At 41.5% G+C, this 16,533-nt stretch overlaps 1 protein-coding gene across 12 annotated transcripts in view; it reads left to right on the top strand.

The window, feature by feature from the left end:
- FGGY (FGGY carbohydrate kinase domain containing) overlaps positions 1-16,533 on the top strand; it is a 425,441-nt gene that overhangs the window by 145,014 nt on the left and 263,894 nt on the right. For all 12 annotated transcript variants that reach the window (XM_060624862.3, XM_078451860.2, XM_078451859.2 and 9 more), the window contains one exon: positions 8,421-8,536. In XM_060624862.3, coding sequence (XP_060480845.2) covers positions 8,421-8,536 — 116 coding nt within the window. The remainder of the gene's footprint in view (positions 1-8,420; positions 8,537-16,533) is intronic.

Genomic DNA, 16,533 nt, shown 5'->3' with positions numbered 1-16,533 from the left:
TAATTTTATCTCCTTTTTTACTGGTTCCTCTAGGATTTATAAGATGCATCTTTAACTTATCATAGTTTGCCTTAAAATATTTTTATACCCTGCTGTATGTAGTATCTTTCATATCTCCCTATCATTTGTTCTATTATTGTCATTTTTTGTACATGTGTTATAAGCCCCACAGTACTTTGAATTTTTTTCCTAATTTATATTCTAAAGATGGAGAAAAAGCCAATTATCTTTTAAAGAAATTTAAAAATGAAAAGCTGCCCTTTGTATCTACCCACATATTTACTGATTCTGATACTTTTCATTGCTTTCAATTAACCATCATTTATCAATTAACATTTCCATTTAATGCCATCCTCCTCCTCCCTAAAGAATTGCCTTTAACATTTCTTGCAGTGCAGGTTTCTTGGAAATGAGTTCTGTTTTTGTTTGTTTGAAAAAGCCTATATTTCATTACTCCTTGTGTAAAGATCTTTTTTTTTAAGTTTATGTATGTATTTTGAAAGCGCATGCTTGATGGGGTGATGGGGGCAGTGAGAGAGAGCGGGGAGAGATAATATCAGGCAGGCTCTGCACTGATGGGGCTCAAACCCGTGAACCCTGAGATCATGACCTGAGCCAAGATTGAGAGTCAGACGCTTAACTGACTTAGCCACCCAGTCACCCCTGAAAATCTTTTTTTCTGAATATAAAATTCTAGTTTGATTTTTTATTTCTTTTTAAAATTTTTCAGTATTCTAAAGATGTCATTCCACTTTCTTCTGGGTTGCATTATTTCTGGAAAAAAATCTGCCTTTTTAGGACTGTCTATTACCTGTCTTTCCTCTGACCACTTTTAAGATCATCATTTTTAAAAAATAATTTGATTATATAATATGTCTTGATGTGGTTTTCTTTGTCTTTATCTTCCTTTGGTTTCTTCCAGTGAGTGTGGCTCTGTGGGTGATAGCTTTTATCAAATAGAAGAAAACATTTGACAATTATTTCTTCAAATATTTTTTATTGGAAGCTGATATTGTCAGTTATTTTCTGTTATCCAGTGTCTGGGTTTTACTCTCTCTCTCTCTCTCTTTTTTTTCCTGCTTTTTCCGGTAGGCTGTTAATGTACTTTTGGCTTAGTTTTATTTTTTGAAATCTTTCTAAACTTTGTTAGTGCAGGCTTATTGTAACCTTTACACAGGAAGGCTCAGTTATGCTTCTAGGCATTCTTTGGGGTTTTCCACTGAATGCCCCAAGGAGTCAGTGAGGATGGTGTGCTCAGATGATTCCCGTTCTCACTGTGAGCCCTGAGAACTGTTCAGCTCACAGATTTCCAGTCACTTCTCACCAGATCTCCTGGAGCATCTGTGTGCATATCTGCATCTCCATAAAGCTTTCATGGGACTCTTGTGCAGATTTTCAGGACCCTCTTCCTGCATAGCTACCTCCTCTTTGGAAATCTGTGCCAGCACAGCTTCCAGCCACCTCAAAATCCTTGAATTCTGATCTCAGTCTTCTCGGTTTCATGAACTTCACTTGTTTTCCTTGGCATCCTTCTTTCTGCTTTGTGGTCGGGCATGGGCTTCCTGGCAGAAAGCCAGAGCAATCTTAGGGCTCACCTCATTTGTTTCCTTCTCTCCGGGATAGTTCTGTGCTGCCTGTTGTTCAGGCTCTAAGAGCAGTTGTGTCACGTTTTTTTTTCTCCCCCCTTTTCTAGTTTCTTAAGATGGGAGCAGGGCAGGGGACGGGGAGGTAAAATCTAGTCTCTGCTACTCCATCATGGTTAGAAGCAGAAGTTTCTATTGTTGTTACTTCAGTAAGAGTTTCTATCTAGATGTGGCCTTTAACTTCGTTACGTATTTTTCGTTCTTCAATATGAGTTGGTCATTTCTCTCCTTTAAAGAAAAAAAAACTGTGGCAAAATATATTCATAGATCTCTGATTAAAATGTTTTGGAGTATTATGCATGATGTATTTTTTTTTCTCATTTTTATTTTGGTCATGCCTTGCTTAGAAATTTTATGCTCCCATTCATAATGTGAGAGTGGCATCTAATTTTTGTTTCTCATGCTGTCTTTGTTTGGCTTTGTAATATAGTTATCCTACCTTCATAAATAACTTGGGGAGCATTTCTTCTTCTTCTAGACTCCGAAATAATTTGGAGTACTTTGTTCCTTGAACATTTGGGAAAACTTTCTAGTATAGCCATTTGGGCTGAAGTTTTATTTGAGAGATGATTTTTAGCTATTGGCTCATTTTTTAAATAGTTTATTAAGGTTTCATATGTTTTCTTGAGTCAGCTTTGGTAAGTTCTGTTTTTCTAGTAAATTTTCCATTCCGTCTAAATTTTCAAATTTGCTAGCATAATGTTACTTACTTAATCTCTTTTTTTCTTTTAAGGTCTGCTTTATCTATAAGGATGTCCGTCATTTTCATTCATGATATTTGTTATTTTTCTCCTACTCTTCTTTTTCCTTCCTTACTTTGACCAGAGGGTTTTTTTGTTTTGTTTTGTTCTTTGTTTTGTTTTGATTTTTGTATTGTCTTCTCCTAGAGCCACATTTTGGATCTCTTGACTGTCTGAGTTTTGTCTTGTTATTTTATATCTTTCATATTCTTTTTTCTTTACTATTCCTTTTGATTTTTTTTCAATTTAATCTATCTTTGTTTTTCCTAATGTTTAAGTTGGCTGCTTAAGGTTATTAATTTTGAGACATTCTTTGTTTCACTTTTTTTTAAAATGTTTATTTACTTTTGAGGGAGAAAGAGAGTGCAAGTGGGAAAAGGACAGAGAGAGAGGGAGACAGAGTATTCGAAGTAGGCTCTGCACTGAGAGCCCTTTGCAGGGCTGGAACCCACAAACTGTGAGATCGTGACCTGAAGCGAAGGATGCTTAACCGACTGAGCCACCCAGAAGCCCCATCAAGTGCCTTTTGTTTTTCTTTTTTTTTTTTTTTTTAAATCTAGGACCTCTTGTTTTATAGATGGTCACATTATGTTGTTCATTTCATAAAATTTAATGAATGGTAACATTCTTTATAAAAAAACCCTTTGTCATATTAAAAAATAGGTGTTGTAAACCAGATAGTCCTCAACTTTAACCCCAATGTGGATAGTATTGTCTTTCAACCAATTGTGGAATTCAGCCCATTCACATTTGTTGTAATTAACCGAAATAAGCAATTTTATTTTTTCTATGGTATTTTTATTTTCTATTTACATTACATTACCCTCTTTTGCTTTCCTTTTTGATTTAGTTTGGTTTCACAGACTTCTTAACTTCCTCTTTATTCCTTTTTAATTCCTTTTTATTTTGAGACTTCTGCTACGCTTTTTGATTCTGTTAGAAATTACCTTTTCATCCTGCACATTATTAAACTTATGTCCGGCCCAAACACACAGATATACACATATGCCTATTTTTCCTGTGTACGTCTTCTTCAATTTCTGACTTTGAGATTTTGCTAACAGTATTTTCACCTCCGGGCCATTAATAGATTTTTTTCCTTCTAATATCCCAGGAAGGTGTTTCAGGAAAGCTTAGTATTACAAATTCCTGTTTCATGGTTTATCGTCATCTTTGTAGACTTAAACGTGTGTGTATGTACCTATGTACGTGTGTGCACACATGTACACGTGCCTATGTGTGTAAGTGCACACACATGCATATGGAGAGAGAGAATGAACATCTCAGCGCTCACCACCACTGGTTTCCCTAATGTTGAGTCACTTGTTTTTTTGCTTAAGTTCACGCTCAAGTATTGCCTTCACAGCACGTATATGGGAAGTTTTCTTTTTTAATCCTTGCATGTTGAAAATGTTTTTCTTCTCCCCTGACAGCTGAATAATATTTTGTCTGGGCATAGGATTTTTGGATCATTTTTCCTCATAGTCTGTACACTGTTCCACTGTCTTCTACATTCCAGAGGTGTAGATGAGAATTCCTTAGCCGGTCTGAATCTCTTGCCTTTGTAAGTAATTTACTCTTTCTGTCTGGAAGCTGGTGTAATTTTCTGTTTATGCTTGAAACTCAAGTATTTCCTGGATTCACTTCCTGGACTTAATGAGCGTTTTAATCTGCGGGCTTAAATCTTAAATCTTGCTTCAGCTCAGTATAATAACAATAAAAAAGATCTGGTAGTGTATTCGTTTAATTATAGCATCTCTTTCATCTCTCTCTCTCTCTCTCTCTCTCTTTTTAAAGTTTTCCTTTTCTCCTTGGAAAAAAAAATCCCGTGTGGAATTACACTAATGCTCATGTTATACTGCCGTGGATCTGCTCTCTTCTTTCTTCCCTCATTATTTCTCTTTTTGTGCCTTTGCTCTGGGTAGTTGGAGATGTTGTTCATTTGGTCTTCCCGGTCATTAATAGGCTTCTCAACGGTGCCAGCGATTTTCCCTTTAGTCCTTCTGCAGAAATTTAAAAAATTTTAAATTTAAAATCCGTGTGTCTTGTTCAGAAAGGCTTTCTCGCCGCCTTCTGCCCTCTGGCTACTTCCATTATTGATGTTGAGTTCCAGGCGTTGTACTGTGATCTCTTCAGAGACACCTGCCCTCCTATACATGTTCTCTGAGACCTACTCTCATATCACCTGGTCCCCTAAGTTAGTATGGTTTTTGTGCTGCCTGCTCAATGGTTGTTGTTCTTTTGACCTGGCTATAGGATTTTATAGTCTCGTCAGTAACAAATCTAAAAGCGAGGAAGCTCCAGCACTTTCTGCCCTGGTATTCTGGCTGGCAGAGAACAAACAGCCAGTGACCCTCTCTCCCCGGCGACAACACTCCTCCCTGGCTACTCATCTTTGAAACAACCCAGCCTGCTAGTGTAGCCCCAGCCTTTCTCCCCTGTCTGCGGTTCTGATCCTATAGATTACACCTTCCACCCCCAGTAGGCTGGTAGGTCAGCTTGCCTGATGGGGAACAGCTATTCTGGGAGTTGCAAGTTGCTCAGGAATACCTCAGGGAATGGCAAAACCCTGGTGTCTTAAAAAAGGCCTCAAGGGGAGGGAAACCTTTTGTTCTGCTACTGGTACCTTGCCTTTACTCACTTTCTGTCTCTCCTGGAGAGTTCTGGAGAGCTGAAGGCCTCAGATCCACTCTACATTTTTCCAGTTCTGCTTTTGTTTGTTCGTTTATTTGTTTTTAATGTCTTAAAAAAATTTTTTTTAAGTTTACTTATTCAGAGAAAGAGAGGGGGGAGGGGTGGGAGGGGAGGGACAAAGAGAGAGGGAGAGAGAGAGAGAGAGAGAGAAATCTCAAGCAAGCTCCAACTGTAGCCCAATGCAGGGCTCAAACTCAGGAAAACTGTGAGATCATGACCTGAGCTGAGATCTAGAGTCACATGCTTAACCATCTGAGCTACCCAGGTATCCCACCCCCTGCTTTTACACATTCATATTACCTAGGAGTTGATTTAAAGAGATCCAAATGAAATGGACCCTAATAGTGTTTGAATAATCCTGAGGAGGGTGGGTGGAGTTGCCCAAGGCATCTGCAGCTGTGAACCTCTCTGCCTCCTGGGCTTAGTCATTCTTCCTCAAAGCAGGCTCTCTGGCCATTTATTCTAACGTGCTGTGAGGACCCAGACATCCCTCTCCTTGCCCTTACTGGGGGGAAAACCTGCTTGGGATAACATAATTGTGCTGTAAAGTGTTGAGTTGTTTAACTGTTGCTCTGTTACAAACCACAGCGAGTGCTCAGTAGTTGAGCACAGTAATCCATTTATTTGGCTCATGGTGTTGCTCGTTCAGACTGTGCTCTGCTGGGTGGTTCTTCTAGTGTTAACTGAACTCACTGCGTCAGGTCTTGACAGCCTGGGATGTGTGATGCAGGCCGAGTCTGGTGGTCATTGCCCTGCTGTACACATCTCTTCTCCTCCTTGCACCACTGTGCTAGCCCCATGTGATTTTCTCTAGGCTGTGCGAGAGACACAGGAGAGCAAGCAGAAACACATGATGCCTCTTGAAGCTTAGGCTTGAAACCAGAATGCTGTCCTCCTGACTTATTCTTTTGGCCGAATCCAGCCATGTGACAGAATCTGAAGTCTACACTTAGGAAAGGAGGCCCTGTGGATAGGGTGGAGATAGGAGGGGGCGGGCAGTTACAAATCACATGGCAAGAGATGAACATATATAGAGGCTCGGACACTTTGGACCGTGACTCCAACCTTCCACCGCTGTTAAGAGCTAGAAGGCAATGTTACCAAGTTAGAATGCTGCCCCAGAAGAGGGAGCAATGAGTTTAGCTTGGAGCTAGTGGTGGGGGGTGCCATTGGAACTGGACTATAAGGAGGACTTGGAGTTGGCCAATAGTTAAGAATGAGTGGAAGGAACAATAAGCAATTAAGACAGAAGGAACATTGAGAGCAGAGGTATAAAATTCTGCAAATGGCTGGGGCATTTGGAGAGTGAAGTGCTATTCTGTGTGGCCAGATCATTAGACATCATCTGTCCGCACCGTCTTCGGTTCCATAGCATTGAGCCATCAGAGCTTCCAAAAAGTTGGAATTCCAGGCTTTGTGCCAAGAGGATTTAGCCTGTTGTATGTTATTCGGAATGTGCTACGCAGGTGACTATCTTCTTGATACCTCAGATTTTGAGAATTGTCTTTTATAAGGTGGAGGATTTAGCATGTGTGTGTTACATTTCTGTGGACGCTAGCACTCCTTCAGTATATCTGTCCCACTTAGCTTCCTTAGCTCGAGGTGTTCTGCCCTCTCCACCATGTCTAGAAAAATCCTGAATGATAAATAACATGTATTCGCTTTCAAAAGACTTTTGGGTCTCACAAAAGGTCGCTTCCTGTATGGAGCCCTTCTTGCTTGATACTTTCTCCCCTTTTCTCCCACCAGGTTATATCAGATTCCCTTGCTAAAGGTTTTCGTTTTTTTCTCTCCCTCCTTTAGAAATTACTGTTAGTATGTGATTTGAGGTGTGATTTATTAATTTCTGTGTCCCCCAGTTTGGCTGTCAACTTTTATGCAGGCAGGGGACCAACTCTTTTGCCTACCACCGGTTCCCCAGGGCATCACATAGTGCCAGGAGCATAGTAACTGAGTACTACCTACTTCTTGAGTGGGTGAGTGCATGAGTGAATCAGTGTGAATGACTGAATGAGATGCACATAGACTATTGACTCTAAGAGATAGTTTTAGCCTTAAAACTGTGTGAGCTCCCCAAGTTTATCACTTACCTTTGCTGAGGCGGATAGACCATATTCGATTGTTGGTGTGGCCATTCAGTCAGTATGCATTTTGGCTGAGTGCGGACTACGTACTGGAGGTAGAGCTGGGCAAGGCTGGTTTGGCTCTGAAGGCTTAGTGGGGGAGACAGGGAAGTGAATGGGCAGAGACAGTTACCATGGTAAATGTTACAGGTATGTCCAGGTTGAAGCTTAGAGAAGAGGCTTTGGACTCAAGTTTGCCCTTCACTGGGGTTCATGAAAAGGGATGAGTCATGAACGCTAAGTGGTAAATATGTAACAATGAAGAACATCCTAGGCAGAATGAATAAAGGTTTCAGTGCCCAGGGAAGTGAGGAATCAGGCCTGCTAAGAGAGACTTCAAATAATACCATTCTGGACAATGAAGAAAGCAGGGGTCGGAAAGGCAAGACAGGAATCTGGAGGTTGGCACAGTCCTATTACTAAAGGTGGTTTAAGCCCAGCTAAGGGATTGGATTTTTCCTGAAGGCACTGAGGAGCAGTTGAAGAGTTTTAATCAGGGATTCATATAATCAGATTTAATTTTGTAAGGTTTGCTGTGGGCACACCATGAAGCATGGGTTGGAAGGCAATAGCAGTGTTGGGAAGGTACATAGGAAGCAGTTAATTACACAGCACTTTAAGGGTGACAATAGAAGGTATGTTTCACGTTCCAGGAGTTCAGAGGAGCACCTCTACCCAGAACTGGGGACTCAGTTGTCAGGATGAAGAAGCTGGGAAGAGTTTCCAAACAAGTAGGAATAGGGCAAAGACCTAGAAATGTGCACAAATATGTTTTTCACCCCTCACCCCCCCTTCAGAGAATTGCAAATGATTTGTTATTGCTGAAATGTACAATACTAAGGCTGAATGTATGAGAAATGAAGCTGGAGAGGAAAGTACCTTCCAGCATTCAGGTCTTCCTTCTATTAAATATTGCTTTAGACTGAAGCAACCATATGTATGCCGGTCACTTTTTGAATTTTTTTACTTTTTTATTATAGAGAGTTTTGAACATGCACAAAGCAGAGTAGAACACCCATTTACCCATCACTGAGCCCCACAGCCACCAACCCATGGCCAGGTACAAATGGAGACTTTGAATCTGAACAGGGGTGTGTAATTACTTAGTTTGACTTATTCTACTTCGTTAACATTGCGTCAGATATCTGGGGAGGTATTTGGCAAAATATAAAGGAAGCCTCACTCATACTATTGGTTCTGCCTCTGTCCCATTTTCTTAGGTCTCTCTGCTCCCTGGTGTGCAAATGGACATACTCGGCAGAGAAAGGCTGGGATGACAGTTTCTGGAAGCTGATTGGCTTGGAAGATTTTGTTGCGGATAATTACAGCAAAATAGGTAAAATCAAAACAAAATGAAAACATCTGGAAAGTGATTATGTGTATGCGTATGTGTATGAGGATATTGGTTTTTTATTTGTTTTTGTATGAATTGAAATGCAGAAACTCAGCCCTGTTTTCCTAAGAGGGATGAATCCATTACTGTGGGTCGACCACGACTAGTGGGCCCTTGTGTTGGGACTCATAGGACCTGAGTAGAGATATAGGCTGTGGAAGTCAGTCCTGAAATACAGAATTGTAGACATCGGGCTAGATTGAGGAAGACATTTGCAGGGAGTTGCTGGGAATAGCATAATCGAGGAAGTACATATAGATTGTTTCCCATGAGTACTAGGAAGATGTTTTATGAATTAGGTTCAAGGAACCACACAAGGCCATGAACAGAAAAAAATAGTTGAAGACATCAAAATTAGAAGAAACAGGAACAAGACAAACTAGGACATGAGCCATTGGTCCATAAGGCCATAGAATCCCAGACTTCCAGTTTTATGTGGCAATGAGAAGGCATTAAAAGCATGAGTTACTAGTAGGGGTTTACTTGGGGGAAGAATTTAGATGCTAAGTACAAATCACAGTAGCTCACATTTGAAAGTTTAAAGTTTGCACGGTCATCTCAGAGAGAGCTGTTTATTTCCTTTCGTTACTACTTAACAGTTCTAGTTGAATGTTTAGGCTAAGATGTTGTAACAACACAAGGGAAAAAAGTACAGTGGGTTAAACAAGATGGAAGGTCATTCCCTTTGTAATAGAATAGAGGTAAGTAACTGTCAGGCCAGCTCGGCCATTGTCACAACATTACCTCCAACTTTGGGTCCAAGGTAGTTACTCCAGTTCTCATCAGTTCCCAGCCGGTGAGTGGGACAAATGAAAAGGACTGAGAAATCCATCCATGTGAGCCATGTCATTTCTGATCGCATCCCACTGACCAGCCCTTGTTCATAAGACCCAGGTAGGCTTTAGGGGTGGTTGGGAAGTGTGGTCATTGGCCAGGCAGCCATGTGTCCATGTGCATGACCAGCTAAAACTTGAGAGTTGTGTTATTGAATATTGGCAAAAAACTGGTGTCAGCTACACATTCTGACTGCCCTTAATAACTGAGTCACACAATAGGTTTTTCCACTTTCACCTTTCTCTGGTGTGGAGTCCTCATGACCCATCTATTAAAGTTCAAGGATAGGGGCGCCTGGGTGTCTCAGTCGGTTAAGCATGAGGTTAATGCTTAGGTCAGGTCATGATCTCACGGTTCGTGGGTTCGAGCCCTGCGTCGGGCTCTGTGCTGACAGCTCAGAGCCTGGAGCCTGCTTTGAATTCTGTGTCCCCCTCTGTTTCTGCCCCTCCCCTGCTCATGCTCATTCTCTATCAAAAAATAAATGTAAAAAAAAAAAAAATTTAAAGTTCAAGGATAGAAACATGAGAGACTCAGGTAGCCCCTGCACTACCATGTGGTAGGCAACATACCTTGGTTGTCTGTGGTCTGTTCAACTACAAATTGCTAAGTCTGGGGAAAAAGAACAGTCATAGTAGTATGCACAAAGAGCCATTCTGGAATTGCTGTGGCTCAGTTGAAACCATCTCTGGATCTGAGCTGGTGGAGAAGGGGAAGAGGTCAGGACCAGGGATGAGAGGAATACAGCAAAGCAGCTTTCTTCTTCATCAGCTACATTCTGAGTCCTTTGGTAGGTGACTTATATACATTATCTCATTTGGCCCTCACAGACCTAGTAGTGTAGCTAGCTCTTCCCATTTTATGGGTGGGGAGACTGAGATTCAATTCCTTGTCCGCTCTTCAGTTGTCAAGTCAGTATTAGAACTAGGGTCTCTAATTCCACACATCCCTACCAAAGCAGACTGCCTATGGGATACATGAGATGGAGGCAACTGGTGTGGGTATATGGTGGCCTTCAGAAGGATTGGGCAGCAGTCCCAATATTGAGCACCCAAAGCCAACATTAAGTAGACTAGAACAAGTGTGCCTACCTGGACGGGAGTAGGGTGTGATGGGGTCTCAGTGGAGTATAATTTAATAGGGTGTAAAAAAGAGTATTTTAAGTATTAATATGACTAATACGATGGTTGGCTTTAAAATTCTGGGTGGTTGGGCCATTTGGAGGCAGCAGCTTGGACAGTGATGGGGACCAGGGTCGGTCTTTTATGGTGGGGGCTGAGTGAGCTGGCTAGAGGGTGGCATGTTGGGGCTCCTGCCAAGCAGGCGGGGGTTTTAGACAGTGCTTCCTTTTCCCAAGGAGAATGGGCAGCCGCACAGAAGCTGATGCTCAGCTGAAAGCTTCTAGAGGGCAGGGACCACTGTGCCTTACCCTTAAGTGTCTTGGCACAGGCGTTACTGATAAATGGATGCTGATGGAATGTGTGAGACACAGGCAAGGCTGTTAGAACCGAGACAGGTGGCAAGAGTTAAGAGAAAATGGCGGCAAAGAGCTGTCCCGGGTCCTAGACCACTAAAGCTACTATAACAACACCGTAGGCTGAGCGACTTATAGCAATGGAAAGGAACTTCTACCCTTCTGGAGACTGGGAAGTCCAAAGTCAAAGTGCCAACAAGGTAAGTTTAATGCTGAGGCCTCTTTTCTTGGCTTGTTGGCAGCTGCCTCTCACATTTGTTCACATGACCTCTTCTTTCTACATATGCAGAGAAAGAGTGTGCACAAGAGAATGCTCACTGGTGTTTCTTTTTCTAAGGACACAAATCCTGTTGGGTCAGGGTCCCACCCTTTGACCTCATTTTACCTTCATTACGTCCCACCCACCATATCACCAGGTATAGTCACCTTAGGGATTAGGGCTTCACCATGGGAACTTGGGGACACAAATTCAGCCCATAGCACCAGGGTATTAGTGTACTGGTCATTAGAGTTAAAGCAGGGCCATCAGGTCCTGAGTTCCCAATCTTTTGTTCGAAAGGCACCCCATGAGCTTGCTACCTTGAAGAACCTTTAGGACTGAGTGCTAGGGGAGGGTGTTTTGTCGTCTAATTGAGGGGTACAGGCAAGATGGGTCTAAAACACTGAACTGGGAGCTAGGGCAGTTCTAGTTCTGTCACTGATGGTTTCAACTTAGATAAGTCTAGTAATGTTTCCATATCTCTACAGTCTTACCTGTGAAGACAGAGTAAATGGTAGCAATTAACACTAATAGCTTCCTGCTTCCCAGACATGATACTGTTGTATTACAACCCTTATCCTGTTAAATTTTTACAACTGTGTAACAGAGCTGTTTTATTGTATTTTCTTCAGCTGAAGAAACTGAGGGTCAGAAAAGGGAACAGTGTTTAAATGATGGCCGTATAAGTTGCAAGCGGTAGAAGCGGAATTCAGACCCACGTTTGAATGATTCCAAATTCTGCTCCAGCCGTTTTGCTATCTTGACTTCCCATTAATATTCAGTGGGTGCCTATGAATAGTAAGCAGCAGATCAGTACCAACCCTGCTTCCCCTTCTGTATTTCAAGCACATGTCTATGTGCTTTCTCATACCTTGTGGCATGTAATTCTCACAGTCAGTGACAAAAATAGTGTTTCCCTGTTTGCAGACGAGAATTTGATAAATAATCTCATTTAACCACATGTAGAAGCAATAAATGATAAGTCAGGATCAAAGACCTTCCAATGGGAGGCCCTAGAAGGAGGTGATATCATATTGGAACACAAATTTCAACTTCTTTTACTCATGCTCCCCACTGTCCCTCAAATTTGGTTGTTCCTTCTGAGTTTTCCCATGGTATATTGGCCATATCTTATTATAATACACGTTGGTTACCTGTGTGTGTCTTGATTCCATGCTAGATTGTGAGCTCCTTAATGTCAGGATTTTCACTAATTTACCTTTGTGTCCTCAGTGCTGGCACAGGGCATGGCACAGTTTAGTAGCTCAGTTACTATTTGATTAATAAGTGGATAAATTTTACTATCTGATTAGTAAGTGGATAAATTTTACTATTTGATTAGTAAGTAGATAAATTGAGATGGCTGGTCCTGGTAGGTTGGCACTTCTTGCTTTTAAAAGCTATAATGATAGGCGCCTGGGTGGCTCAGTCAGTTAAGCATCCAACTTCAGCTCAGATCATGATCTCACAGTTCATGAGTTGGAGGCCCTCGTTGGGCTCTGTGCTGACAGCTCAGAGCCTAGAACCTGCTTTGGATTCTGTGTCTCCTTCTCTTTATGTCTCTCTCTCTCTCTCTCTCTCTCTCTCTCAAAAATAAAAGCTATAATGATTTTTACTGATTTTTGTAGTATCTTTGGCAACTTGGGTCTAACTTCAACTATGTTTTTTTGTTTTTTAATGTTTTGGTGTTCCCCCAACCCTGACACAAAACCCGTGTTTAATTGGTATATTCAGTTTGCTAATAGAGCAATACCTACAGGAAATATTCGTTAATAATCCATAATGTTAATCTAGCAGAAAATTTCCAGAGTAACTTTATTGGATTTAGCCTGTTAAGTTAATGGATTTTTAATGGATGTCCTAAGGAGACGTATCATTAACCAGAATATTGCCATACGTGGATTAAAACTTACCCATTCATCAAAATTAATTATGTGATGTTTCCTTTGATTTTCATTTCTGGTGACTTGAACTTGTAGTTTCGGTGAACCAAAAGTGGAAGATAGTAAAGAGGTTGTTAACTCTCAGTTTTGACTTTGAAAGATTGCTCTGGAAGATACCTCCAGACATTCTTCAGTAATTCTTGTAACAATGAGAAATTAATCTGGGAAGCCTCCTTATGAAGTGTTAAACAATTCCAGTGGACTCATTGCCCGTCAAGATGTGGGCAATAAAGTGCAAAACCTTTCAGCAGATTTGAGTAGAGCTTTGTGGATTTGAGCATTAATTCAATTACCATAATTCGCTCCATGCGGAGCTTTTAGCCAAGTCTTTACCAGCCTTCCTGGGCTCATGCAGTAAATAAGTGCTTTCCCCGAAAACCGAACACCTCAGCAGCTGATGGTCTTACGGAGGGATATTTTTGAAATGAATTATTGATGAAGTGTAAGTTAAGGATCAAATGCAGTATTTATACGGTGCATCTGAAGGACAGGGGAAGAAATTTACAATGTTGTAAGTAACTTACATGCAAATTTCCAAAGCTAAAATATTACTACCTAATGCCTTCTTTCAAGGAAATATTTGGAAGATTTGATTTGGGAACATGATACAAAGTATGGGGGAAAAATCCTTTTGTGAATCAAAAGACTACAGTAGACATTTCTTTCTTTTTTTAAAAATTTTTTAAAATGTTTTTTATTTATTTTTGAGACAGAGAGAGACAGAGCATGAGCAGGGGAGGGGCAGAGAGAGAGAGGGAGACACAGAATCCGAAGCAGGCTCCAGGCTCCGAGCTGTCAGCACAGAGCCTGACGTGGGGCTCAAACTCATGAACTGTGAGATCATGACCTGTGCTGAAGTTGGACGCTTAACCGACTGAGCCACCCAGGCGCCCCATAGGCTTTTTCTTTATAATTGAAACTATAGTAATGAAATGAACGTTGAGAATTGATGGGAAACACCCAAATCCAGTGTTTTGGAGGCATCATCTACCCATAGTCCAACAAAAGTCTGTTCCAGTAAATGTTGACCTTCAGTTCCATGAGAATCGCTCCCTAGATCACCCATCTGATCCTAAATATCTATCAAGGAAGAGATCGGTGAGGAGCAAGGACGCTTAGGAAGACACACAGCATCCCATCTGCTGTCATCCATTTTCCAGGATCTCTTTCAGCACTTCCCAGTTGCCTTTTTACTTCCTGGGTAGAGTGCTTAGCTGTGTTGCTGGGGCAGGCCACTTTGTGGAAACTCATGTGCGCAACATGGCTTAATGATTGAGTGATGATTTGCATTGCAGAGAGAGCTTTGTTATGTAAGAGGGTTCAGTGTTAGCTTCCAGATCATTCATTATTTGGGGTCAGGAAACCCAGGCAAAAAAGAGACGTAAAGCTCAAGTACAAGGAGTTACTAACTGTTAAGTGAGAGGCAAAATTGAAGATACAGCATATGTGAAGGAAAACACTTCCTTAAGGGGAGGAGTGCTGTATTTTTAAACTTCATTTCTCTCCCTCTGGGAGACACACAGGACACTGGCTACTCTCTGGCACGTGGTAGATACTGATGAAGTACTTGTTGAGTGAGTGAATGTATGTTTGAATGGAGGATTTGATAAACAATTCCTTTTTTGGCCTCAGTTGTCCGAAATACGTAATGTACTCCCCATAAAATTGTTTTGAATTATTTGATATCACTAGGCGACAGTGATTTCTTTTCGTAATTTCAGTGTTCACAGTCCTTTCTTCACGAATCGATTTAACACTTAGGAAGGGACTCTTGGAAAGACACACCCGAACCAGAATGATAGCGGCAGTTCAACCTCATTCCTGTAACAGAATCTCTCTGAGACTTTTCCATGATGAGAAACATTTCTAACTCCTTCAGAGCAAACAAAACAAAAACAAACAAAATCTTATTTTAAGAAGATTATGAATATCACTTTTCCAAAGAGTAAAATAAACCCGCAGTTAACTAAAGCTACATTGTAGGTATTTTTGTCATGTAGGCTTCACGTTGTAGGTAAAGAATCCTGGCTAATCACAAGTATGTGTTGAGGACATAGCTGGGCCAGGATTCACTACTGTTCTGTCCTAAAGTCTAAACAATTGATGGGGCACCTGGGTTGCTCAGTCAGTTGAGCGTGTGACTTCAGCTCAGGTCATGATTTCACAGTTCATGGGTTCGAGCCCTGCGTCAGGCTCTGTGCTGACAGCTGGAAGCATGGAGCCTGGAGCCTGCTTTGGATTCTGTGTCTCTCTCTCTCTCTGCCCCTCCCTCACTGGCCTGGGTACAGGTGGTTCAAGAAGAGCGACACATGCCAGGCCTGTGCTGACTCCATTTCAAGGCAGTGACTGTACTTCCTTTTTAACATGGCCCCGGGGAGGTTGTTCCCCACCCCCCCCAAGTCTCCTGGATGAGCTAAGCTATCCTCCTTCTCATGGATGGAATAAGTAAGAGTATACAAGCATGAATGATTGTTCACATTAATGCTTACGCCATCCTGAGGGAGAGAAGAGGAAATCCCTTTGTAGAAACATACATAAGGGGTTTATATTAGTAATATGCATCGTGGCCAGTGTTGGGAGCCTGAATGCAGGGATCTCTTATCATCCATAGTTGTGGGTATTATAAAATCCTTTTAAAGCTATTAATACCCAGTGATCAGGGACTTGGCCAACATGGTGGAGAAGTAGGGGGATCTGTACGTCCTGCGTCTCCCAAACAAAGAAGGGCTAAAGCCAAAGGACTTTAATACCCAGTGGTCTGAGTTCTCCCAATAGAACTAGACATGTTTGCAAGGATTTGTCCGTTCATTTCTTAGAATGTGAGACTTTTCACATAGAGTTTTGCTGAACTGCTGTTCCATCTTGGTATCATGAGATGTTAGTGCTTTTTTTAGTAATATATTTTGGAAGGTCTGTAGACATCTTTGGCCACAGGTAATCCCAGCATTTTCTAGGCTCTGTGGGGTCTTATACAATACTATCTCCCATGTCTTGGGGGAGACCTTCCCTATGGGTGTTTTCGACTGGGCTTTGCCTTTGCCCATCACCCTGAGCCTTTAGTCTTATCCCACTTTCTCTTACTACCCTTTTCACTCCTGTCCAGGTGATAAAACAGGGTGTTTTCAGTACCTGAGACAAGTTCATATCCTCTGAGTATTGTACTATCTTATTTTATCCTTTAAAATCAAATTTCTGCCTGATGGAGGATGACCTAGAAGTCTTCTTGTTAGTTAGTGATCCTTCCAATCATGCATCCATCCAAACAGCCACACTACTGAGTGTCTCCTATGTGCCAGGTGCTAGGTTAAGTACGAAAGAAAAGTATATTCACCATGATCCATGCCCTTGGGCATCTCGTGTCTATTGAGCAGAGAGGGGAGGTAAATAAAACAATAATCTCAGTGTTGTTCTTGTTTTTCAGTAAGTCTAGACA

Source organism: Panthera onca, chromosome C1 (genome assembly GCF_046562875.1).
Source record: "Panthera onca isolate mPanOnc1 chromosome C1, mPanOnc1 haplotype 2, whole genome shotgun sequence".
Classification (NCBI taxonomy): Eukaryota; Metazoa; Chordata; class Mammalia; order Carnivora; family Felidae; genus Panthera; species Panthera onca.
Note: the sequence above shows the minus strand (reverse complement) of the source record. Positions and strands in the feature narration are given on the sequence as shown.